Source organism: Artemia sp. Qi Xiang Cuo, chromosome 3 (assembly GCF_049724085.1).
Source record: "Artemia sp. Qi Xiang Cuo chromosome 3, ASM4972408v1, whole genome shotgun sequence".
Classification (NCBI taxonomy): domain Eukaryota; kingdom Metazoa; phylum Arthropoda; class Branchiopoda; order Anostraca; family Artemiidae; genus Artemia; species Artemia sp. Qi Xiang Cuo.
The window spans coordinates 62,695,588-62,714,627 of record NC_142796.1 but is presented as its reverse complement, the minus strand read 5'-3'; the positions used below and the strand labels follow the sequence as shown (position 1 = coordinate 62,714,627).

Below are 19,040 nucleotides of genomic sequence, written 5' to 3'. Positions count from 1 at the left end.
AAAGCAAGTGTAAGTCAAAGTTTCACGTCAGAGCTATTGCGGTTATCAGAAGAGTAGGCTACCAAGGTACAAGAAGTGGTTAATCGTTTCAACCTATCTCCTGCCTATGGTGATAACGGGTGGGCTGTCTAGTTTATGTCTCGTAGTTACCATGACCTTGGTCTTGCTGACATTGATCTCCATCCCGAAAAGCTTAGTGGCATCATAGAGCTTATTAGCTTGTGTTAGCAATTCTTGTGACGAGTCGGCTAGCACATCAATATCTTCAGCATAGCCAAGATTGTCTTTTTGGCGTCTTTTGATTTACTCAAGTACCCATGTCCAGATTATACATTTCGTGAAACTCTGTGAATCTTGACCTAGGAAACAATTCCTTAGAGTATTAACTAAAACCTATTTAAAAACACTGGCTAATTTACACAATTTAGGGACATTGTCCCCCGTGATTTTTGGGGTTATCTTGACCCTGGAATCTTACTTGTGGGACCTTTTGACGCTTTTGAACAGAATGACGACTTCAGTGGGGCTAGGTAGCAGAAAATGGCTTGGAAGGGAGGCTGGTTGCCCTAAAATCACTTTCGGCTCTTAAAAAGGGCATTAGAGCCTTCAGTATCTAGTCCAATGAGCCCCCTCCCTGGTTCGTTTCTACATCGGGGTTCTAATAGCCCAGAAACTCAAGGATACAAGTTTCAAGGCGATCAGGAAAAAAACGTTTTTGGAAAAAACGATCAGGAAAAAACAATCAGGAAAAAACACATCCGCCATCTTTACTTGGAATACTATCCAGGTAAGTTAAGCTATCCACTTGATTGATCTGTTTGTTACCCAATATCTCCTCCTTATTTTCCTTTATTCCAAGTCTAAGCGACTTAGTCTTCCTAACATTAATTTTCAAACCTAATATTGCACCCTTAACTCTCAAAACTTCCAAAAATGTATTATCTTTGGGGGTTACGGAGGGGGCAGGTAGCGCCTTACTGCGCTACTGTTCTACCATTGGTGGGAAAATACTTTTTGAAATTTAAGAATCAGAAAGAGCAGTCCTAATTTCCTTTACTTACTAAATGTAAATTACAAATATTAAATAATCAACAAAAATTTATCCTTGAAATTTTTTGAAACAAAAAATGCTACAACGAAGAACTTTGACATCAGCAGAAATAATAAGAAGGGACAGTTTTCAGTAGACGCGCATACACTGTTTTTGAACATACATGGAAACATGATAGAATTAATAAATTTTCAGAAAGCACACATTCACGCAGAAGAATGGCGATTTTCATTTAAAATGGCCGTCTCAAGTTGTCGGTCGATTTTCGCTGAAGTCATTATCGGTCGGCTGGGAAACGTCTACTGATTCCTGAAATAAAAAATGAATTTAAGCAACCAAGTTAGAATGTCACCGGGCTGCTTAATTATAATACACTTTTATGAATTAATTGTGACAACTACTAAAGAATTCAATCATATTGAAGATTTGTTGTGAAAAATTCATTTCAGCAGGAATGGAAGCAAAGACCTTGAGAATTTCAGTCCAGCGTCTTCACCAGCCGTCGTGCTGCATAAACACAATGAAGTGAAGGTATTAAACCAATGCAAAATAAATTTTACAAATAATGAATTTTTTGGTCAATGCATTATATATTGTACTTGTATATTGTATATTTTACGTTTCACGTTGCGGTGACTAATAACTTCTTTACTCATTGCTAAGTAATAACGTTGTATATTTTATGAGCAATAATATTACAAACAAAAGTAAAATAAAAACGGAAGTTAGTATGTAGGTAAATTAACAAAAAACAATATTTAAACAGTTTCAACGAATTCTGGGTCGGACCAAGGGCCGTTGATAGTCAATACTAGGCTAGGAGCCTCTGCGAGTGGGCTTCCTCCTCTCTCTTCCTTTTCTTGTATAGCAAAATCGTACCACAGCTTATGAATATGGCTCTGAGATGGAAAGCAAAAAGCTGCAGGCAGCATATGTGTGGCGGTTTCTTACAGAGGTTCAGGTTATTCCACTACAGCTTAAATTTTACCTAAGTTTTGACAGCATATTTCATTTATCTTTTTTTTAAATTTTTCGTTGAATGTGTTTTTTTTTTGTTTTTTTTTTAGCTAAATGGTCTTGAGATAAAACTTTTTCTAACTATAAATTAAATAAAGTATAAATTTAACTTACAAGTATAAACTTATAAGTTAATTCCACTGAATAAAAATCCTATACTTGGTCCCTTTGAGGCTTGGTCTCGATAAATTCCTCTATTACGCCCTTTTCCTTCTCGGCAACCTAGATGATACTTGAAAAATTCAAATAATAAAAATTAATAGAGTAAACGAGATGCATACAAATTTAATTCTAAAGTTGTGTTTGATCAATCAAATATTTTCTGAACACAATAGTTTGTATTCAACTCTTTTCAAAGTTTTGGTTAGGGTATATGTAGAAATATAGCAGAATAGTAAATTCTTTAGAAGTTTTGATTTTTTTAAAAGTAAATTTAATAGAAAAATAAAGAAAACGAAATTGATTTAATAGGACAAGATTTTTGCCTAGAAAAAACAACAACAGTTTAATAGAAAATTTACTTACGATTTAAAACTAGTCTATTTTCGTGGCTGGGGAGCGGGTGATAGCCTCTGAACTGATCCGCCACGACCCTTGGCGCGGACTTTACTGACAGTCTGCTCTGCAATATCTGCACGTTCCTCGGCTTCTTCGAGTTCTTGTTGGGCTTTACGGAACTTAGCCAAATTCAAGGCAGCTATTTCTTCCTGAAATATAAAGAATATCCATGTCAAAGATTCCATTTAACAGTTTTTAAACCCCTGTGCCCCACCATTACCTAAAAATATTAGTAATAAAGTGATGTTTTGCAGAAATAGTTTGTCTATGGTGCCACAACGATATTTCTGCTAATTAAAACGACTTTTCTATGAGAAAAATAAAAATCAATAAAATTGAACAGCTTTAATCATGATTCATTAGGTTTTTACAACAAAATGACGAATTCAGAAACTAGATTTATTTGCCAGATGTTTTTTTATTATTATTTCTTTGAGCGTCGTTAAGTACGATTCCAATTTTTAAAGATGGTGTCTGGCAATAGTGACACCAAACACGTGTTTTGCTGGCCAAACTCAGTTATAAATATTTAGGGAAAGTTAGTTTTTATAGAAAAAAGGGTACAGTGAAATGCATTTACGTTCTAGTATTTTCATTTTACGTTGTCGATCTTTGTCTGTTATTGTACCAAGTACTAAAAAGCAATGCCATTTGCCAAAAACAGTTTTATTTCATTTTTATAAATTTTGATTCATCTTTGCTATCCTACTCCATATCCTATTACCAAAACGATATGCTACCCTAGAGAGCTAACAACCAGAAGAAATTATTTATAACACTAATTCCTGAGTTGGATAAAATTACGAACTAAGAAAAAAAGTATCATGCTACAATTTTTGGTTAAAAAATATTTTTTTATTTTATTATAAAAGACAGCAATGACTTTGAACGTTTTCTGAGATTTGCAAAAATAAAAAAATCATATTTCAGTAGGTCAAACCGATTTACTACGATATTTACCCTCATTAAAAAATCAAGATATTAACTAAATTTAATTTAAAAATATATATGCTATAAAAAAATATTTTTGCTTGCATAAAAGACTAACTTTCAATTAAAACTTGGGAACGAATTTGGATAAAGTTTGAATCTATTCAATAAAATAGCATTTGAAGATCACTTCTACGATAAAAATTATCTATATAATTTTATGGAAGGCACTTCTAATATTGTGGCAATTAAGCCAAAATATTAACTAAAATAAATTTTCACTTGCTTGAATAAATAAAGAAACTTACAGCTTCTTCGATCTGTCGTTTGTATGTCTTGATCTTCTGTTGGAGTTTGTCAACAAGATCTTGCATGCGTTCGTGGTTCTTCCTGTCCTCGTCAGCTTGGAAGGTAAGCTCCTTAATACGGCGCTCAGATTTGCGGAGGTTCTTCTGGGCATCAGCATGTCGGCGTTGTTCACCATCAAGTTCTTGTTCGAGTTCGCGGACTCTTTGTTCGAGTTTTTGGATTGTCTTTTTGCCACCTAAACATAGAATAGATTGTGAAGACTAGTTGACGAGTAATTATCATTAATAATGATTGGGTAGTTGAAGATTCTTCAAATGATTCTGGTGGTTAGTTGATGATCAGTAATGAGTGGTCAGTCATGAGTGATCAGTCATGAGTTGATGATCAGTCATGAGTGGTTATGTTTGCAATGAGTAGAAGAGTTTCAAGTAGTTGAAGTACACTATTACTGAAAGTAATAGCACTCATTTTAACGATACCAGGTTCCCAAAACTTACAGTAATCAAAAGCGAAATAAAGAAAAAGGAAAAAAGATGGCAAAATGAACTTGTTCTTTTTCTCGCTTTGCAGTTTGTCACTTTTCCTTTTTACTATCCTGTACTTTCTACTTCTGTATCAGTAGCATTATATTTGTTAAATTACTGAACTAGTCATTTAGATTAGAGTTATTTCCAAAATACAGACGTATAGCATAACATCAAATAACAAATGAACGTGGAATCTTTAAAAGCTTACCTAAAACACTCTTTAATTTTAATTGACAGTTTAAAGCGCATATACTGAGAAACTACTCTTGTCCAATAAAAATGAAATGGAAGTGTTTCATAAAATGGCATGTGTTTAATAAGACCATTGTCACTCTGTCTACTTTTTGATTCCACGCTTTTTTGAGATTTTTTTATGCAATGAATAGCATACTAATTTCAAGACCCTTAGGGGTTGCGGCAGAACAATTTTTGGGTCTTAAATAGTGTATTTACAGGCTTAAAGTTTGGTGCTTTATATATTTTAAGTGTTTCGCTTTCTTACCAAGGTAGGGGCTTCAGAAAACCTTTGGGAGGATTATCATTTTATTCATAGTCCAACTTGGAGATATTGTACATTAGAGCAGTGGTTCCCAACCGATTTTGGTCAGGGCTCCACCTAGGCTTTTCTAAAAACCTGACCCCCCCTCTCTCTTAACACTTAAATTTTGTTATTCAAAATTTTACGTCTATTCACCTAAATGAAGCTTAAAAGGCCATTAACTTTTCTTTGTTCTTTTTTTGGGTCGTCCTCTGGGCATATTTTATGCTAATGAAAAATATTGCCTGTATAAAACACCTTTTATACAATGCATGATGTTATTGCAATGCTGTCATGTATCTTTTTGCTCTTTAAATACAGGTGAATGCGAAGTCATTCACAGGAAAAATGTGTCAAAATTAGGGCTCTAAAGTATAGTCAGCCAAATGATGTACGTCCTGCCCTTGACCCACCAAAATTTTGCCTTGCTCCACTGGTGAGACCTGGACCCACCCCCCCCCACCCCGTCGGAAATCACGACATAAGAATCTTAAGTCAATTTACACTAACAGTGAAATTATGTTGAGTTTTTCGGTTGGTAAGCTAGGAATGAGAGCAACTAACTTACCCTTTAGTGCGTTATTTTCTGCTTCGTCCAAGCGAACTTGCAATTCTTTCATTTGAGCTTCAATGGCCTTGCGTTGCTTTTCCTGGTTTAGCGCATGCTCTTGTTCAGCTCGTAGCTCATCGGCAAGGCGTGCAGCATCAACCATAGCTTTCTTGGCCTTTTCTTCAGAGTTCTTAGCTTCGTTCATTACCTCATCAAGATCGGACTGAAAATTATTTTTGGTTTAGTTGAAAAGAAAAACAAAATTTTGGGTTTAACCGGTTAAAATTCAATCAGAACATATTTTTATTCACTATTTTGGCTCATTGTGACATGAGAGAAAATTTTCATCAATTAAAATTTAGCTCTAAATTGATGTAAAAAAGAGGGTATCAAAAATATAATATTTTGTATTTTACCTTAGTACATTTTTTTAAGTGTACGTTTGTCGGAATTCTGAGAAGGAAAGGACTGATCTTAAGAGGATGAAATGATGCTTGAATTAGATAAAACACCGGTCCTTTAATTTGTAAAGGGCTTACATGAATAAATTTAAACTTCTTTATCTTCGTTTCCTTGCAATGCAAATAATATGCTCATATGCTCATTTGATATACTTCATTCACTCTTTAAAATCCGATTTGTTTGCCTGATTTACAAGGATAAATAATACAACTTAATGAAAATTGTGTGACTCGAATTAACATATCAATCAAAGAAAAATACTGAGAAGACATAGGCTATATAACTCAATTTTTACACTAGTGCCTGAGTTCTAGTTGACCTAGTAAACTTGGACTGCTTTCCCTTCTCAGAAATGACGTCCAAATAAATGTTTTTTTTTTCATTTTTTTTTAAATAATATTACTGTATACTGTATGAATTTGCGAGTCTAAGTGCAATGTTTGCGAGTTTGCTAGTTAAGCCAGCTTTGCTGTTCATAGATATTCACGACTAGCAGAAAACTGACAGACTGATCTTCACGAGCTAGCGAGGACTAGCTAGATTTGGAATGTGATTTAGTACCAAATTCAAATTATTACCCTCGTGGCTTTAAAGCAATCTATGGATTTCACAGTTTTCTCCATTTTTTACATTAATGATTTTCATGAAATGAACAGGAACAGGGAGACATGTGTCCCCCAGTATCAAAATTTCGTCAAAATCCTGGGGGGGGGGGTAAATCTAGAGCCTTTTTTCCCAAGTTAAGTGAAAATAACAATGAAAAATGGGCCATATAGCACCATAAAAGCAAAGGTGTACTAAACAAAACTCATCTATTTCCGTGAATACTTGAATTATGTAGACCTTAGTTTTGAGAAGATTTTCGAAGATGCTAAACTTCAGCTGGAGGGCGGGGGGCAAACTAGGGTCCGGGAGGAGGGCAGTTTCCCTCCCCTGCCCTATAAAAAATTAAGCCCCTGGTGTCTCCTAGATTTTTGGCCCCACCTACTTGATTTGGTAAATACCTGATTTGAGGGGGGGAGAGGGTACTTTTATTAAAAAAAAGCCTTTATTTGTATTTTCATTGAAAAAAAAAACTGGAAAAAAAAAGAAAAATTTGTCCAACTGCCTATATTTAGAAAAATAAATTTGGTTTATCTTTTAAATATTTAGTGTTAGACCAGCAAGAATCATTTAAATAAATTTAGTCAATTATTGTAAATTAAATTAAACGAAAATCAATGAAATAAATTAAATTTAAATTAAATTAAAAAAAAATTAGCTAAAACATATACTTTGGGCTTTATTTTTGACTTTATTTTATCTTTGCATTTCTTTTACCATTATAATGCATTCTTGTACTGCACAATTGTTAAACGTGAAAGCCCTTGCACCCACACCCCACCTAAGTCCCCATAGCTAGTCGTATGTACACATACGAGTGTTGAACACCGAAATAAGGTTTTGACTAGATTTGAAGGCTTTTAAGCCAGGCTTGAAGACAAGCTTTTTTTTATATTATTAAGTATCGAGAAAAAAAAATAAGGATTACGTTACGCTTGTGAATAATGTAGATTTAATCTGCAGATCATAAGGCATCTTTTTTCATGATTTAGTATAAACAAAATCTGTATGAGAATTACTTTGAGCAGCTGAGTAATTTTGCTGCATTTTTGGATATACTTTACGGAAATATGAAGTTTACCGTTAGCTGGACTACCAGAGCAACGTTCTTTTTTATATTTATTTCCTGTCTCAATCACAGTAATAATCATTGTTTATATTACTCACATGAAGAGCTTGAAGTTCAGATTCAAGCTTGCGCTTAGCTCCTGCTGCAGATTGGTATTGAGCATTGAGCTCGTTCAAGTGCTCATGAACATCACCAAGCTCTGTCTCTGCTTGACGGCGAGCGCGGTCGGATTGCTCGAGTAGGGCCCGGGATTCTTCCAGCTCTCCTTGAAGGGCATGGGCACGACGTTCCGCAATACCCATTTGCTCACGATATTCATCGCGCTGTCTTTGTTCTTCTTCGAGAGCTTGTTGGGTCTCCTTGATAGTTTGTTGATATCTGGGAAAAAATTATTTATAAATAGATGTAATCTCATTGTATGTATGATATTTATATATGATTGTTATTTGCTAAGAAAAACAGCCAGGCCATGGTAAGCAACTCAAGAACAATAAAATAGAATGTACACACACAAAAGAATAAATAAATAAACAAACAAAAAGTACAACTATTCCAAAATGTTTTGTCGATACGCTATTCCCACAGGGATGAATCTACAACAATTGTTAATGCTGCTCCCAATTTATAATGCTCTTTTATAAATCGTTTATAATGCTCCTAAACCCACTTTACATATTTATCATTTTTCAGCCAATTGGAGCATTTTATTTTAGTATTCTTAATGCTCCCTTAACTAATTTTGGAGCTCCTTTGGACACAATTTAATTTAGATGCACTAAGAAAACAAAACCATTAGAATAAGCCACTCAAACTCTGAGTTCTATGTTATGGTCATTAATTAACTACCCAGCGACTATATTTGGTCAGAAAAAGTTTCTAATTAAAGATATTTGTAAATTTTCTAATGAAGGAATATTCGTAATAGTAAAGGCGTAATGGGAATATTTTAAAGCAAAAAAAGTGCAAATACTGTTTGTAGGGAATTTTATTTATTTACAGTAAATGCTATTTATTTAAGCATTTCTTGGAATATAGTTAATCTCATGTTCGAATTATATTGTAAGTTTTGATACATAAGTTGTTTCGACAGTTTTATTTTTATCTAAATTGAGGTATAATGCATGGATATCACAGTATTTTGTTGAGAAGGGTTGTCTCTGTGACTACTGCAACCAATAGCTTACAACTTTGAGCTTTAAGGGTCGTAATGAGAATTACCTCTTGATATTTTTCTGAGCTTCGGCATTTGCCTTGTTGGCATGGTCAAGGGCAATCTCTAGCTCATTGATATCAGACTCAAGCTTTTTCTTCATCCTAAGTGCCTCGGCCTTACCCTTGGCTTCAGCTTCGAGAGATGCTTGCATGGAGTCGAGAGCACGTTGGTGGTTCTTACGGGTATTTTCAAATTCTTCTTCTTTCTCTTGAATACGCCGGTCGATCTCTTGCCGAACTTGGCTAAGCTCAAGTTGAGCACGGAGAACTTTATTTTCTTCTTGTTCAAGAGCAGCTTCAGCTTCCTCAAGAGCAGCTTGGAGTTCTTCCTTCTCAACTTCGAGACGTTTGCGCTGTTTTTCAATCTCGTGAACGTTGCGGCCACCTTTAGAAAATAGATTAAAAAATGATTTCTAGTTATTTGGAAAATGTCAAATAACTAAAAAGAGATAGAGCAGAGTACCGTTTCGAAATATTGAGCTCACCCTCTACTGTTTTAGATTTGAAGCGAAATAATCCAAGAGAAGAAAATTACTAAGAAGAAAAGAATATTAATTAAAAAAAAAACATTTCTAATTATGGCCTGTTTTGATAAATGCTATTAAAGTGAGTCCACTTGAAATAGTAGCTTAATTTTTAATTTTCTAAATGCTCAAGCCCAGCTTTCTTAATCTCTCTATTTCTTCCTCCCGATTTTTTATTCACTTCTTAGAACCATTTCATACCTATGATATTTTTTAGTAACCATGATATTTTTTTAATCATTATTCTAGTTTGTACTATCTATGTGTAATTTGGCTCCCAGAGTCTCCTTATTGTCCAGAATTAACACTGTAGCTAATGAAATCGATAGCCAATTTGTTTTGATAATTTTTAAATGGTGGGATTTAGTCCAGACCAATAGCCTAGACCTTTAACTGCTTAGCCCATTTGCCAATTCAAATGACTTGACTTACAACCAACCAAGTCAAACCACATATCCCTCTGGTAGACCCCGGCGCCATACCGGCGCATTGACCGAACGCCGCCAACGGGAGGCCCGGCTGACCGCCGCTGAAGTGTCGCAACGCCGCTGGTGCACCGTACGCGCACCACCGCCAGCAGAGGCGGTGGCGTTCGGCTGATTTTGAATTAATATTGCAGCAATTCTTTATTGCGTCAACCGCAAAGTCAGAGCTTTTCTTTTCTCGTGTGTTTAGGTATTTTGATTTTCCTGATTAGAAATCAAGCAGGGCTTGCACTATCCCTGAATTTTCGGGGATTTCCCCGAAAATCACCCAATCATGGTGCCACAACTAGCAATTTATCACTAGTGACTATCCCTGCCAAATATTACTTTGCATACCATAATTCTTCACTATTCTCTTGTTCGTAAATTTTCGTCTATTGTGTTACTTTGCATATAAACCAGACAGATACAATTGTAATATACACGGTTCTTCTTGTGTTGACAAATGTATCGTTTTTATGAAACTAAATAAAAAAAACAAGTTTTTTTAACTGAAAATAAGGAGCGACATTAAAACTTGAAACGGGCAGCAATTATTCCGTATATGAAAGGGGCTGTCCCCTCCTCAACACCTCGCTCTTTACGCTGAAGTTTTTTATCGTTTTAAAAAGTTGATTGGTGAAAAAGAGTAAAAAAAAAGTCAAAAAGCGTAAAGAGCGAGGCGTTGAGGAGGGGACAGCCCCTTTCATATATGGAATAATTGCTGTTCGTTTTAAGTTTTAATGTTGCTCCTTACTTTCAGTAAAAATATCTTGTTTTTTATTTAGTTTCTGAACGTTTTTCAGCCAATGCAGGCTTAATTTTGGCTCACCTTATATGAAAAGTTAAAACATAATTTATAAATTAATTTGGGCTGATTTATTCCGGATATGAAGGATCCCCCCGTCCTCAATACCTTGCTCTTTACGCTAAAGCTGTTAGCACTTTTTAAAAAGCTTCCCGTTCTAATTAAACAACCCCTGTGTTTTAATTTTAGTAAACAGTCAAACTTTAGCGTAAAGAATGAGTTATTGAGGAGGGGGCAACCCTTCATAAATGGCATAATTTCTGTTCGTTTTTCAAATTATGCCGGTAAATCTGGCTCACCCTCTATGAAATATACCCCTCCCCCTCGAGAAAAACTCCTCCGTGGAAATTTCATCCAACGTAAAGTGCACCCCCTCCCCCGTCAAATTTCCTCCAGACAGTTCCTTCCTCGCTAAGCATCCCCCCTTCTCTGTAAAATTGCTTGTGGACGATTCCTCCTGAAAAATTCTCCTTAGCATTTTTTCATTGGAATAAGACTTTAATCGCTATTCGGTAACTCGATCACTCCAGAAATGTCCCCTTCTGTGGAGATTATTTCCCAGAAAACAAAACGCGCGGAAAAAAGCCCCCAGATAATTCCCCCGGAACATCTCCATATAAAAAATTTGGCAAAGAGAATGTAAGACAATCAAAAAGAATTTCACATAGTAGTTCTGTCAAAACCCCCCAGAGTAACATTTCCCCTAGAATATTCACTCATCAGAAATTTCCCTCCCAAAGGAAAATTCTCCCCTTAGAAATACACCCAAAGCACAACATCCCACCTCCCCCACAAAAAAAGGCTGTATACTTCCCAATAACAAATACTATGTGTAAACAATGGCCAAAGTTGATAAGTTGCAGTCCTTCCCCTGGGGACTATGGAGGGTCATGTTAACCTAAAGACATAGCCACTAGATTTATTGACAATGCTGAACAAAATGGTTATATCAAAATTTTGATCGGGTGACTTTGGGAAAAAATGAGAGTGGGAGGGTGCCTAGTTGCCCTTCAATTTTTTTGGTCACTTAAAAAGGGCACTAGATCTCTTCATTTCCGTTCGAATGAGCCCTTTCGCGATATTTTAGGACCAATGGGTCGATATGATCACCCCTGGAAAAAAAAAAACAACAAATAAACACGCATCTGTGATCTTTCTTATGGCAGAAAAAAAAATACAAATTCCACATTTTTGCAAATAGGAGCTTTAAATCTCTACAAAAGGGTTATCTGATACGCCGAATCTGATGGTGTGATTTTCATTAAAATTCTATGACTTTTAGGGGTGTTTTCCCCCATTTTCAAAAATAAGGCAAATATTCTCAGGCTTGTAACTTCTGATGGGTAACACTAAACTTGATGAAATTCATATATTTGAAATCAGCATAACAATCCGATTCTTTTGATGTATCGACTGGTATCAAAATTGGTATCCGTTTTTTAGAGTTTCGGTTACTATTGAACCAAGTCGCTCCTTACTTACAGTTCGTTACCACGAACTGTTTGATAAGATTAAACCATTTCGAATGCAGTTTTCTAACTGCTATAAGATTCTTATATCATACATAGTCAAAAATTTTATTTTTTAGTTGAACGGAACTCATACACTATATAGGTTCATTTGGATTTTGAAATTGATAGCCAACAGATTATTGCGACAGCTGAATCGTAAGTTCGTAGAATTTTTTGTTGCCATTTTTAGATACATTTTCTTTAATGTTTAATGCACAATTTTTGAACACCTGATACATTAAAGAAAATAAAATATTCTTTCTGAAATATTTTTAACCCCCCCCCCCACCCCAAAAAAAAAAAAAAAAAACACCCATCAATTGAGACAAAATTTAGCTATAAACTATGTACAAGGTTGGGGAATTGAAGGTAGAAACGGAAGTGACCCCAAAAATAGGATTTATAGAAAAAATTGTATGCAATTGCCTATATGGGGGGATAGGGGACTATCATTTTTAAATGATAATACCTCAATTTGTTTTTATTGAAATGCCAAAAGCTAATTATTTTCTTATTTAAAGCAGAGACAGAAGAAATGGTATCAAAGTCCCTGGGAAACCATAGAAATATTTTGACATACCCAGGGCCCCCCATTGGGATTGTTCAATGTCTTGGTTATTTTTGGATTTTTCATAGGCTACTGGCCTAATTTGGCTTTTGTGTTTGCTCCCATTTAATTAGACTCCTTGAATCTTATTAAATGCCACGGCAAATCTATTATCTATTATTTCAACTATTATGCAAGGGTTCCGAAACGCCACAAGCATTTTGTTTCTTCGAAATTCCTGCTTCTCTTGAGGAATAACAAAGAAGATCGAAGTTCAGCCAGTGACTTGCAAAGTTTTTAACTCATGAATAGGCCCGAATCTTTTGTAAATTTTTGCTGGGATTTGAGAAAGACTGATTTAAACATTAATGTTTGTGGTCAACATTGATCGCGCTGGTGGCGCGCCGCCGACATCTCATCGGTGGCGCACCGACGGCGCGCCACTGCTACTATTTTAGCCCCCGCCGCCACCAGTCTTCCCTTATCAGCGCTGCACCATGGTCTACCCTCTGGTATAAACCTTTGAAAAACAAATTTCTTATTTATACTTATTTTATCAAATTCTAGTGAACTACGAATTTAGTATCACAACCATTTCACAGTATTAATCTGATCACAACTAGATGAGAGTAACAGATTGGTGAGTACCACTTCATTCCATTTAAAAGTCTAAGCACAAGTCATCTTTAATGGCATCCTAAGCCTTCTGTTTTATATTTTAATCATATAAAAAAACATGGAAATGGAGTTTTGAACTTAGCTCTAAAACAGATTGGTGGACATACCTTCTCCAATCTGGTCCATTAAGTCTTTGATTTCATCGGCGAGATTCTTGTTCTCTCTACGGAGAGCATCAAGCTGTTCAACACTCTCGTCGTAAGCCCCTTTGAGTCGGAACAGTTCTGTAGAGAAGTTTCGGCATTCTTTTTGGCTGGCGTCGAGTTCAGCAGAAAGGTCGTCAACCTGTAAAAGCAAAAATAGTTTTAAACTTCATTCATTATAGCAAGCAATATATTTATATCATACCTCATTTCAAGATACAAATTCAGAACGAATTTATAAATTTCAGCATAGTCTCAAATCTTCATTCCAGCTTTAGGCTAAAATGTCTTATAAAAAAGTGTCACATATTGCAGATAATTTAATATATTATTCGATTTGAGACGGACTTACACCCGCCTCAAATCGGACGGGTGAATCACGTGTCTCAATTGGCTGAATTGGCTGATCGTCAAATCACCCAAAATTGGCTGAATCGGACGAATAGGACATTTAATAGAACGAATCACCAAGAAAATTGTTATTATTATTATTATTAATTTGAGTTGAAGCTCTAGGAGATAATGAAATTTTCCCAAAAGCAAGAATCTGAAATTTTAATGACGAAGTAAGGGTATTGCCTTCTAGTATGCAGAAAGCATCTAATCGACTTTCTTATTTTCAAAATCAAAATAAGTTTATTCTTCCGATGAAACAAATCTTAACTTCTTATCACCATTATTCATTGGTTTTAAACATACTGTAGATTTTACGAATGGGGTAAGCTATTGGTGTAAAACTTGTTGGCTAAATAAATAAACATGGTCTGATTAAGCTGATCGGCCCTTCTGTAGTCTTATTGTTTTATTTATTTCGCTGGTTATTTGGTTTGGAACGGAGGTCAATGGCATGACTCTGTAAGCCCAGCCGGAGTCGACCCAGCTGTAAATGGGTACATGCAGAAATCTAGAGGAAAACGTAGGAAGTATTGGATGATTTGCCCCCCAACCACGCATTGGACTCCCAGCCTAAGGCATTGAATTAGGAGATCAGTACTTGCACTAAGCAAACCATTGGCCAGCATGCGATTTTTATATTTTTTTATTTCTATGTCTTATAACATCTTCGGTACTACTTTGATTGAGGATAAAAAAATCATTGAAAAATCACCTTAAGTTTCCATTCTGCAACAACCTTATCAAAGTTCTTGCCACGTTTCTCCATCTGGGAGGCAAGAGCGTTGGCACGGTCAACTTCAACATGCATGTCCTCAAGTTCTCCGCTAAGACGTTGCTTGACTTTCTCGAGAGCGACGACTTTCTGGTTGAGGCTCTCGACTGTCTCCTCAGCTTCACCAAGACGAGCTTGTAGTTTGCGTCTGCGAAAAGAAAGCGCATTCTTGTAGGAAGCTGTCTTATGAAACTATCAGTAGAATTAGGAAAATAAATGAGACATCAGATCCCTTCAGGTATCTCAGCATTTAATTTTTGCGCAAATCTAAGCTTGAAAGTAACAATAATTTTTCAGGACAGCGGAGGGGGCTGAAATAACTCAAGATATCATTTCTCTGAGTCTAGCTTTAATGTGAACAAATGTCGTTTATCGTTTTATAGATGGGGGTAGAGGTATTGGTATAAAAATATCTTATTTTCAGGATAATGACGTAATTTGAGCAGGTAGAATGAAATAAAACTCTTCATATGTATGTCACCGTTATGACTGTGAATGCTTTTGAAAATCTGATTGCCGTTTTTAAATTATTTTCTCAAGACCCAGTCTCATTTCTTGTTCTACTTATATTTTGATCTAAAAAAGCTTCACGGTTTGGTTTAGTCCTATAGTCTTATTTACTGTTATAAATCAAATTTGGAGATTAATTAGAAAATGAAATATCATCTATGAGAGAAACGCAGTCGGTTCCAAGGTTTTTTTTTATTATTATTTTCTCTTTTTACTCAGAAAATTTTCAAATATTTTACTGAAATACACATTCAAATTTTTTTTTTCGCATATTATTCTATGCATAGTTCTCGGACATTTTATATTCAAATTTCTAACATTATGAAAATAATCAATAATCCTTTTAATCAATAGCAATTTCCGCAAACTGGCAGTAGCTTTTCAGATGATGAATTTAGGAAGTCACAGCAACGGGATTTCTGCAGAGTTGCAAAAGTTCTAAAATGAAGCAACTTCTTATAGGCCTATAATAAGTGACCGACCATCTACTTACTTAGCGTCTTCAAGCTCTTCGGCACGGGCAACACCCTCTGACTCGTATTTGCTGCGCCACATTTGGAGCTCAGCGTTGGTCTTGCTGAGTTGGCGTTGCAGGTCAATCTTGGCTTCCGCTTCTTCTTCTTGAGCTTCACGAAGACCATCAAGATCATGTTCAAGGTTACGGAATTTGCCCAACAAGGTCGCTCGTTCCTATAAACATAACAACATGAGCCAACCGTAAGAAATATGGGATTGGAACAAGGCACATTTAAATAAACTCCTATCCCAAAATCCTGTACTAGCCAAACTACAAAATTTTTTGGATGGGGACAACTTCCAAAACCAAAAGAAATTGGCTAATCGTTCGAAAAAAAAAATCCATCAAGTGTTCAATATTTAGGGAGAGGGGCAAGTCCTAAGGCCCTCCTCTCCTACGTATATGTCTAGTTTCAAGAAGAAGAAGAGGGATATGCAGATAAAAAATTCAAGAGCCGTCAGAGTAAGAACATTCTAGTGACAAAGCATAGATATTCTTCGTCTCAAATATAAATTACAACCTAAAGAAAAAAAAATTCCCATTCTAAATGATTAACAAGAATATAATGTGCATACGCCTCGAAGCTGTTGAAGGTCAATAACCCCAACTCAACGTCCTATAGAACAAGCACGAATTAAAGTCCTTGATGTGCTATTCTTAGCTTTCTATTTTATACTTCTTTGGACATCCGTTCTACGGTTTGGCTTGTAGGGGGAAATGCAAGGGGAGATATATCTATTTGTAGAGGAAATATTTCCCGTACAAGGGGGAAATATACCCAACAAAAATTTTAATAATAAATATAATGACGTTAAGTCCTGAGAGGAGTCAAATCTCGCTTTGGCAGTCGAATTTCACTCTACCGGATGAAAAAGTTTTTGTACGGCCCGATATTCGGTTCGCTTCTGTTTAGGATAAGAGTCGGAAAATTGTTTTCTCCGGCCGGCCGAATTTAGTTTAAAATAAATAAATACATCCCTCTTAGAATTCGTGAAAATGTAGTATCAACATTCTTTATAAGATAAGCATTCAAAAATGTTTTTCCCTTCAAAAAAAGCTGGAGGAACACTTCAGAGAATTTTATTTTAATCAATAATTCCAGTCGGTATTCACTGATTTTGTTTCTAGATGATATTGATCAATATCGCAATTTTGGAAGACTGAATGTGCGAACTTGACAATACTAGCCATAACACTCGTAATTGGTAATCGCTAATCCATGAACACATGAATAAATAGATGTGCTTATGGGTAAACACCCTTGAGGTAAATATAGTCAAGAAACTGACAAATCTTTGCCTCTGTTACCTCAGGTGGCTGTTTGTGTCATGAGTTGTTTTTAGTAGTACTGTGTACAGTGGTGGATCCAGAGGGGGGGCGATGGGGGCCCCCCCTAACGTAGTCTAAAGTAGTGAAATTTACTTAATTAACGCAAGTTTGCGTTAAATAGGCCTACACTAGTTTCTAACGCAAGTTTATCGGATTAACCTATTTTGCGCCCCCCCCCCCAAAAAAAAAATAATCCTGGATCCGCCCCTGACTGTGTATGAATGAATTAACAAACACATAATCAATAGTAATATAGAATCATCCTACACATAACGAATTTAGTAATTAGGATTGCTTTAACAAATGTTAATTATCGCTTGGGGAGAATATGAAGTCTTAATCCATAAATCATGTGTATTTTTTGGCAATTGAACTTTCCTATGAACTGGACTATAGAGAGGTCAAGAGCCTATGATTGTTTTTGGGGTAGTCAAACTAAAAAGCAATAGCATTTATCCTTTCATCGTAAACCGTCTCTTCGGATTTATTTTTGGATCTCATTGAAGGGGGGGGGGGTATAACCCACATCCTTGCAAATGACGTATCTTGATTTTAGTATTATTCTTTGTACTCACTCGTGCTTCCTCATCAGCCATGCGCCTAGTATCTTCAAGTTGGGTGGTAAGGGAGATCTTGAGCTTAGCGAGCTGTGAAGTCTGTGACTCGGAATCTTCGAGTTGTCTGAGGAGCTCAGAGTTCTCAATTTGGAGCTTCTTCTTGGCAGAGTCGAAGTCACCAAGGGTGCGGTTGGCTTCGTCGTATTTGGCTTGGATCTCATTGTTGTGCTGTTGGAGTTGTTTATTCATCTTCTCAAGCGCAGCCTAAGTTGGGAATAAAATTTAAATTATTTTGTGTGGTATGTCTTGTAATTATCTATTAATTACACAGCCTTACGTTGCGGAGTCTTTATTGTGATTTTTTTTCTATTAATGGTAAACTGCGAGAACGTTATTGTCCTTTTTTTCTTATATAAAATTTGTTAAAAGTTGGGAATCAAGGGATTACAGCCATCAGGCTTTTTTAGTCTTCCTTGGGCGGCCGTGTGTGTATATTGTTTATTCTGTAAATAGTAGTAAATAAATTATATTAAGTCAAATTATACAAATTATATTGCCAAGAGCTCAAAAACTTCGAAGCTTTTTCAACTAAGACAGGAATATACAAAATCTGAGTTGCACGCTGAATAAATAATATTTGGAGAAGGTTTCCCAGTAAATGTTGCATTAGATTTTTTATTTATTTTTTTTTTTTACTTATTTTTAATTTTTTTTTATTTGACACAAATATCTCTTCAATTAGAATAAAAGGACTATACTCAGTATTTTTTTTACTTCAAGAGGCCAAATTTTAATAGTCTATTGTAGGCTAGGAGTTTTGAGCTTCTTGAATGTGCTTTTATATTAAGTAAGGAAATTGATAACTTGAGAGGAAACTTGAGGTTTACCTCATCTAAAGCGAGGCTATTTTACCCAAAGAATAAAAAAAAACAAGACTTTTAAAAAAGCTAAAAATAATGTACAAAAAATGAAAAGAAGACAAAAATTCCTCCAGATTCAAGCTTATTTTTCTTGATACAGAATTCTGATTTCAAAGTATAATCACATTATATTGCAAAAATTCAGAATTCCAAAATTCCGAATTGCAAAAAAATTTAATGAAGCTATGGAAATATTTATTTCAAACAGACGTGCCCAGGGAAAAATTGAGGGTTCCATAAGGGTTGCCCATTTTCCCTGTCTACTAGGAAGACTATGCTAAAATGTCAAGAATCATGATGTTTGGGGCTTTTTTATGAAAAAACAACATTTTTGTGTTCTTGACCCTATCATTAGAAAATTTTCTCCTTATTTAACGGCGACGCGAATCTGACAAATTCAGTCTCTAATTATACTTCTATACGTAACAGTCAATAATATCAGTATATCATATTCCTCTGGCAAGCTTAACTGATGTTGGTTTCAGTATGAATTTAGATTAATTTTTGAAGGGCACAAAGAAAGAAATTAATGCAAACT

General features: G+C 35.5%; 1 protein-coding gene across 49 annotated transcripts in view; it reads right to left on the bottom strand.

The window, feature by feature from the left end:
* Window positions 1-1,080: 1,080 nt before the first annotated feature.
* LOC148954387 (myosin heavy chain, muscle-like) overlaps window positions 1,081-19,040 on the bottom strand; it is a 97,296-nt gene continuing 79,336 nt past the window's right edge. For all 49 annotated transcript variants that reach the window (XM_089086418.1, XM_089086379.1, XM_089086384.1 and 46 more), the window contains exons 25-34: window positions 17,601-17,846; window positions 15,673-15,869; window positions 14,610-14,817; window positions 13,466-13,643; window positions 8,833-9,211; window positions 7,713-7,992; window positions 5,499-5,703; window positions 3,865-4,100; window positions 2,594-2,775; window positions 1,081-1,360 (exon numbers count right to left, since the gene is read on the bottom strand). In XM_089086418.1, the coding sequence (XP_088942544.1) occupies window positions 2,608-2,775; window positions 3,865-4,100; window positions 5,499-5,703; window positions 7,713-7,992; window positions 8,833-9,211; window positions 13,466-13,643; window positions 14,610-14,817; window positions 15,673-15,869; window positions 17,601-17,846 (2,097 nt within the window). In that variant the 3' untranslated portion in view covers window positions 1,081-1,360; window positions 2,594-2,607. The remainder of the gene's footprint in view (window positions 1,361-2,593; window positions 2,776-3,864; window positions 4,101-5,498; window positions 5,704-7,712; window positions 7,993-8,832; window positions 9,212-13,465; window positions 13,644-14,609; window positions 14,818-15,672; window positions 15,870-17,600; window positions 17,847-19,040) is intronic.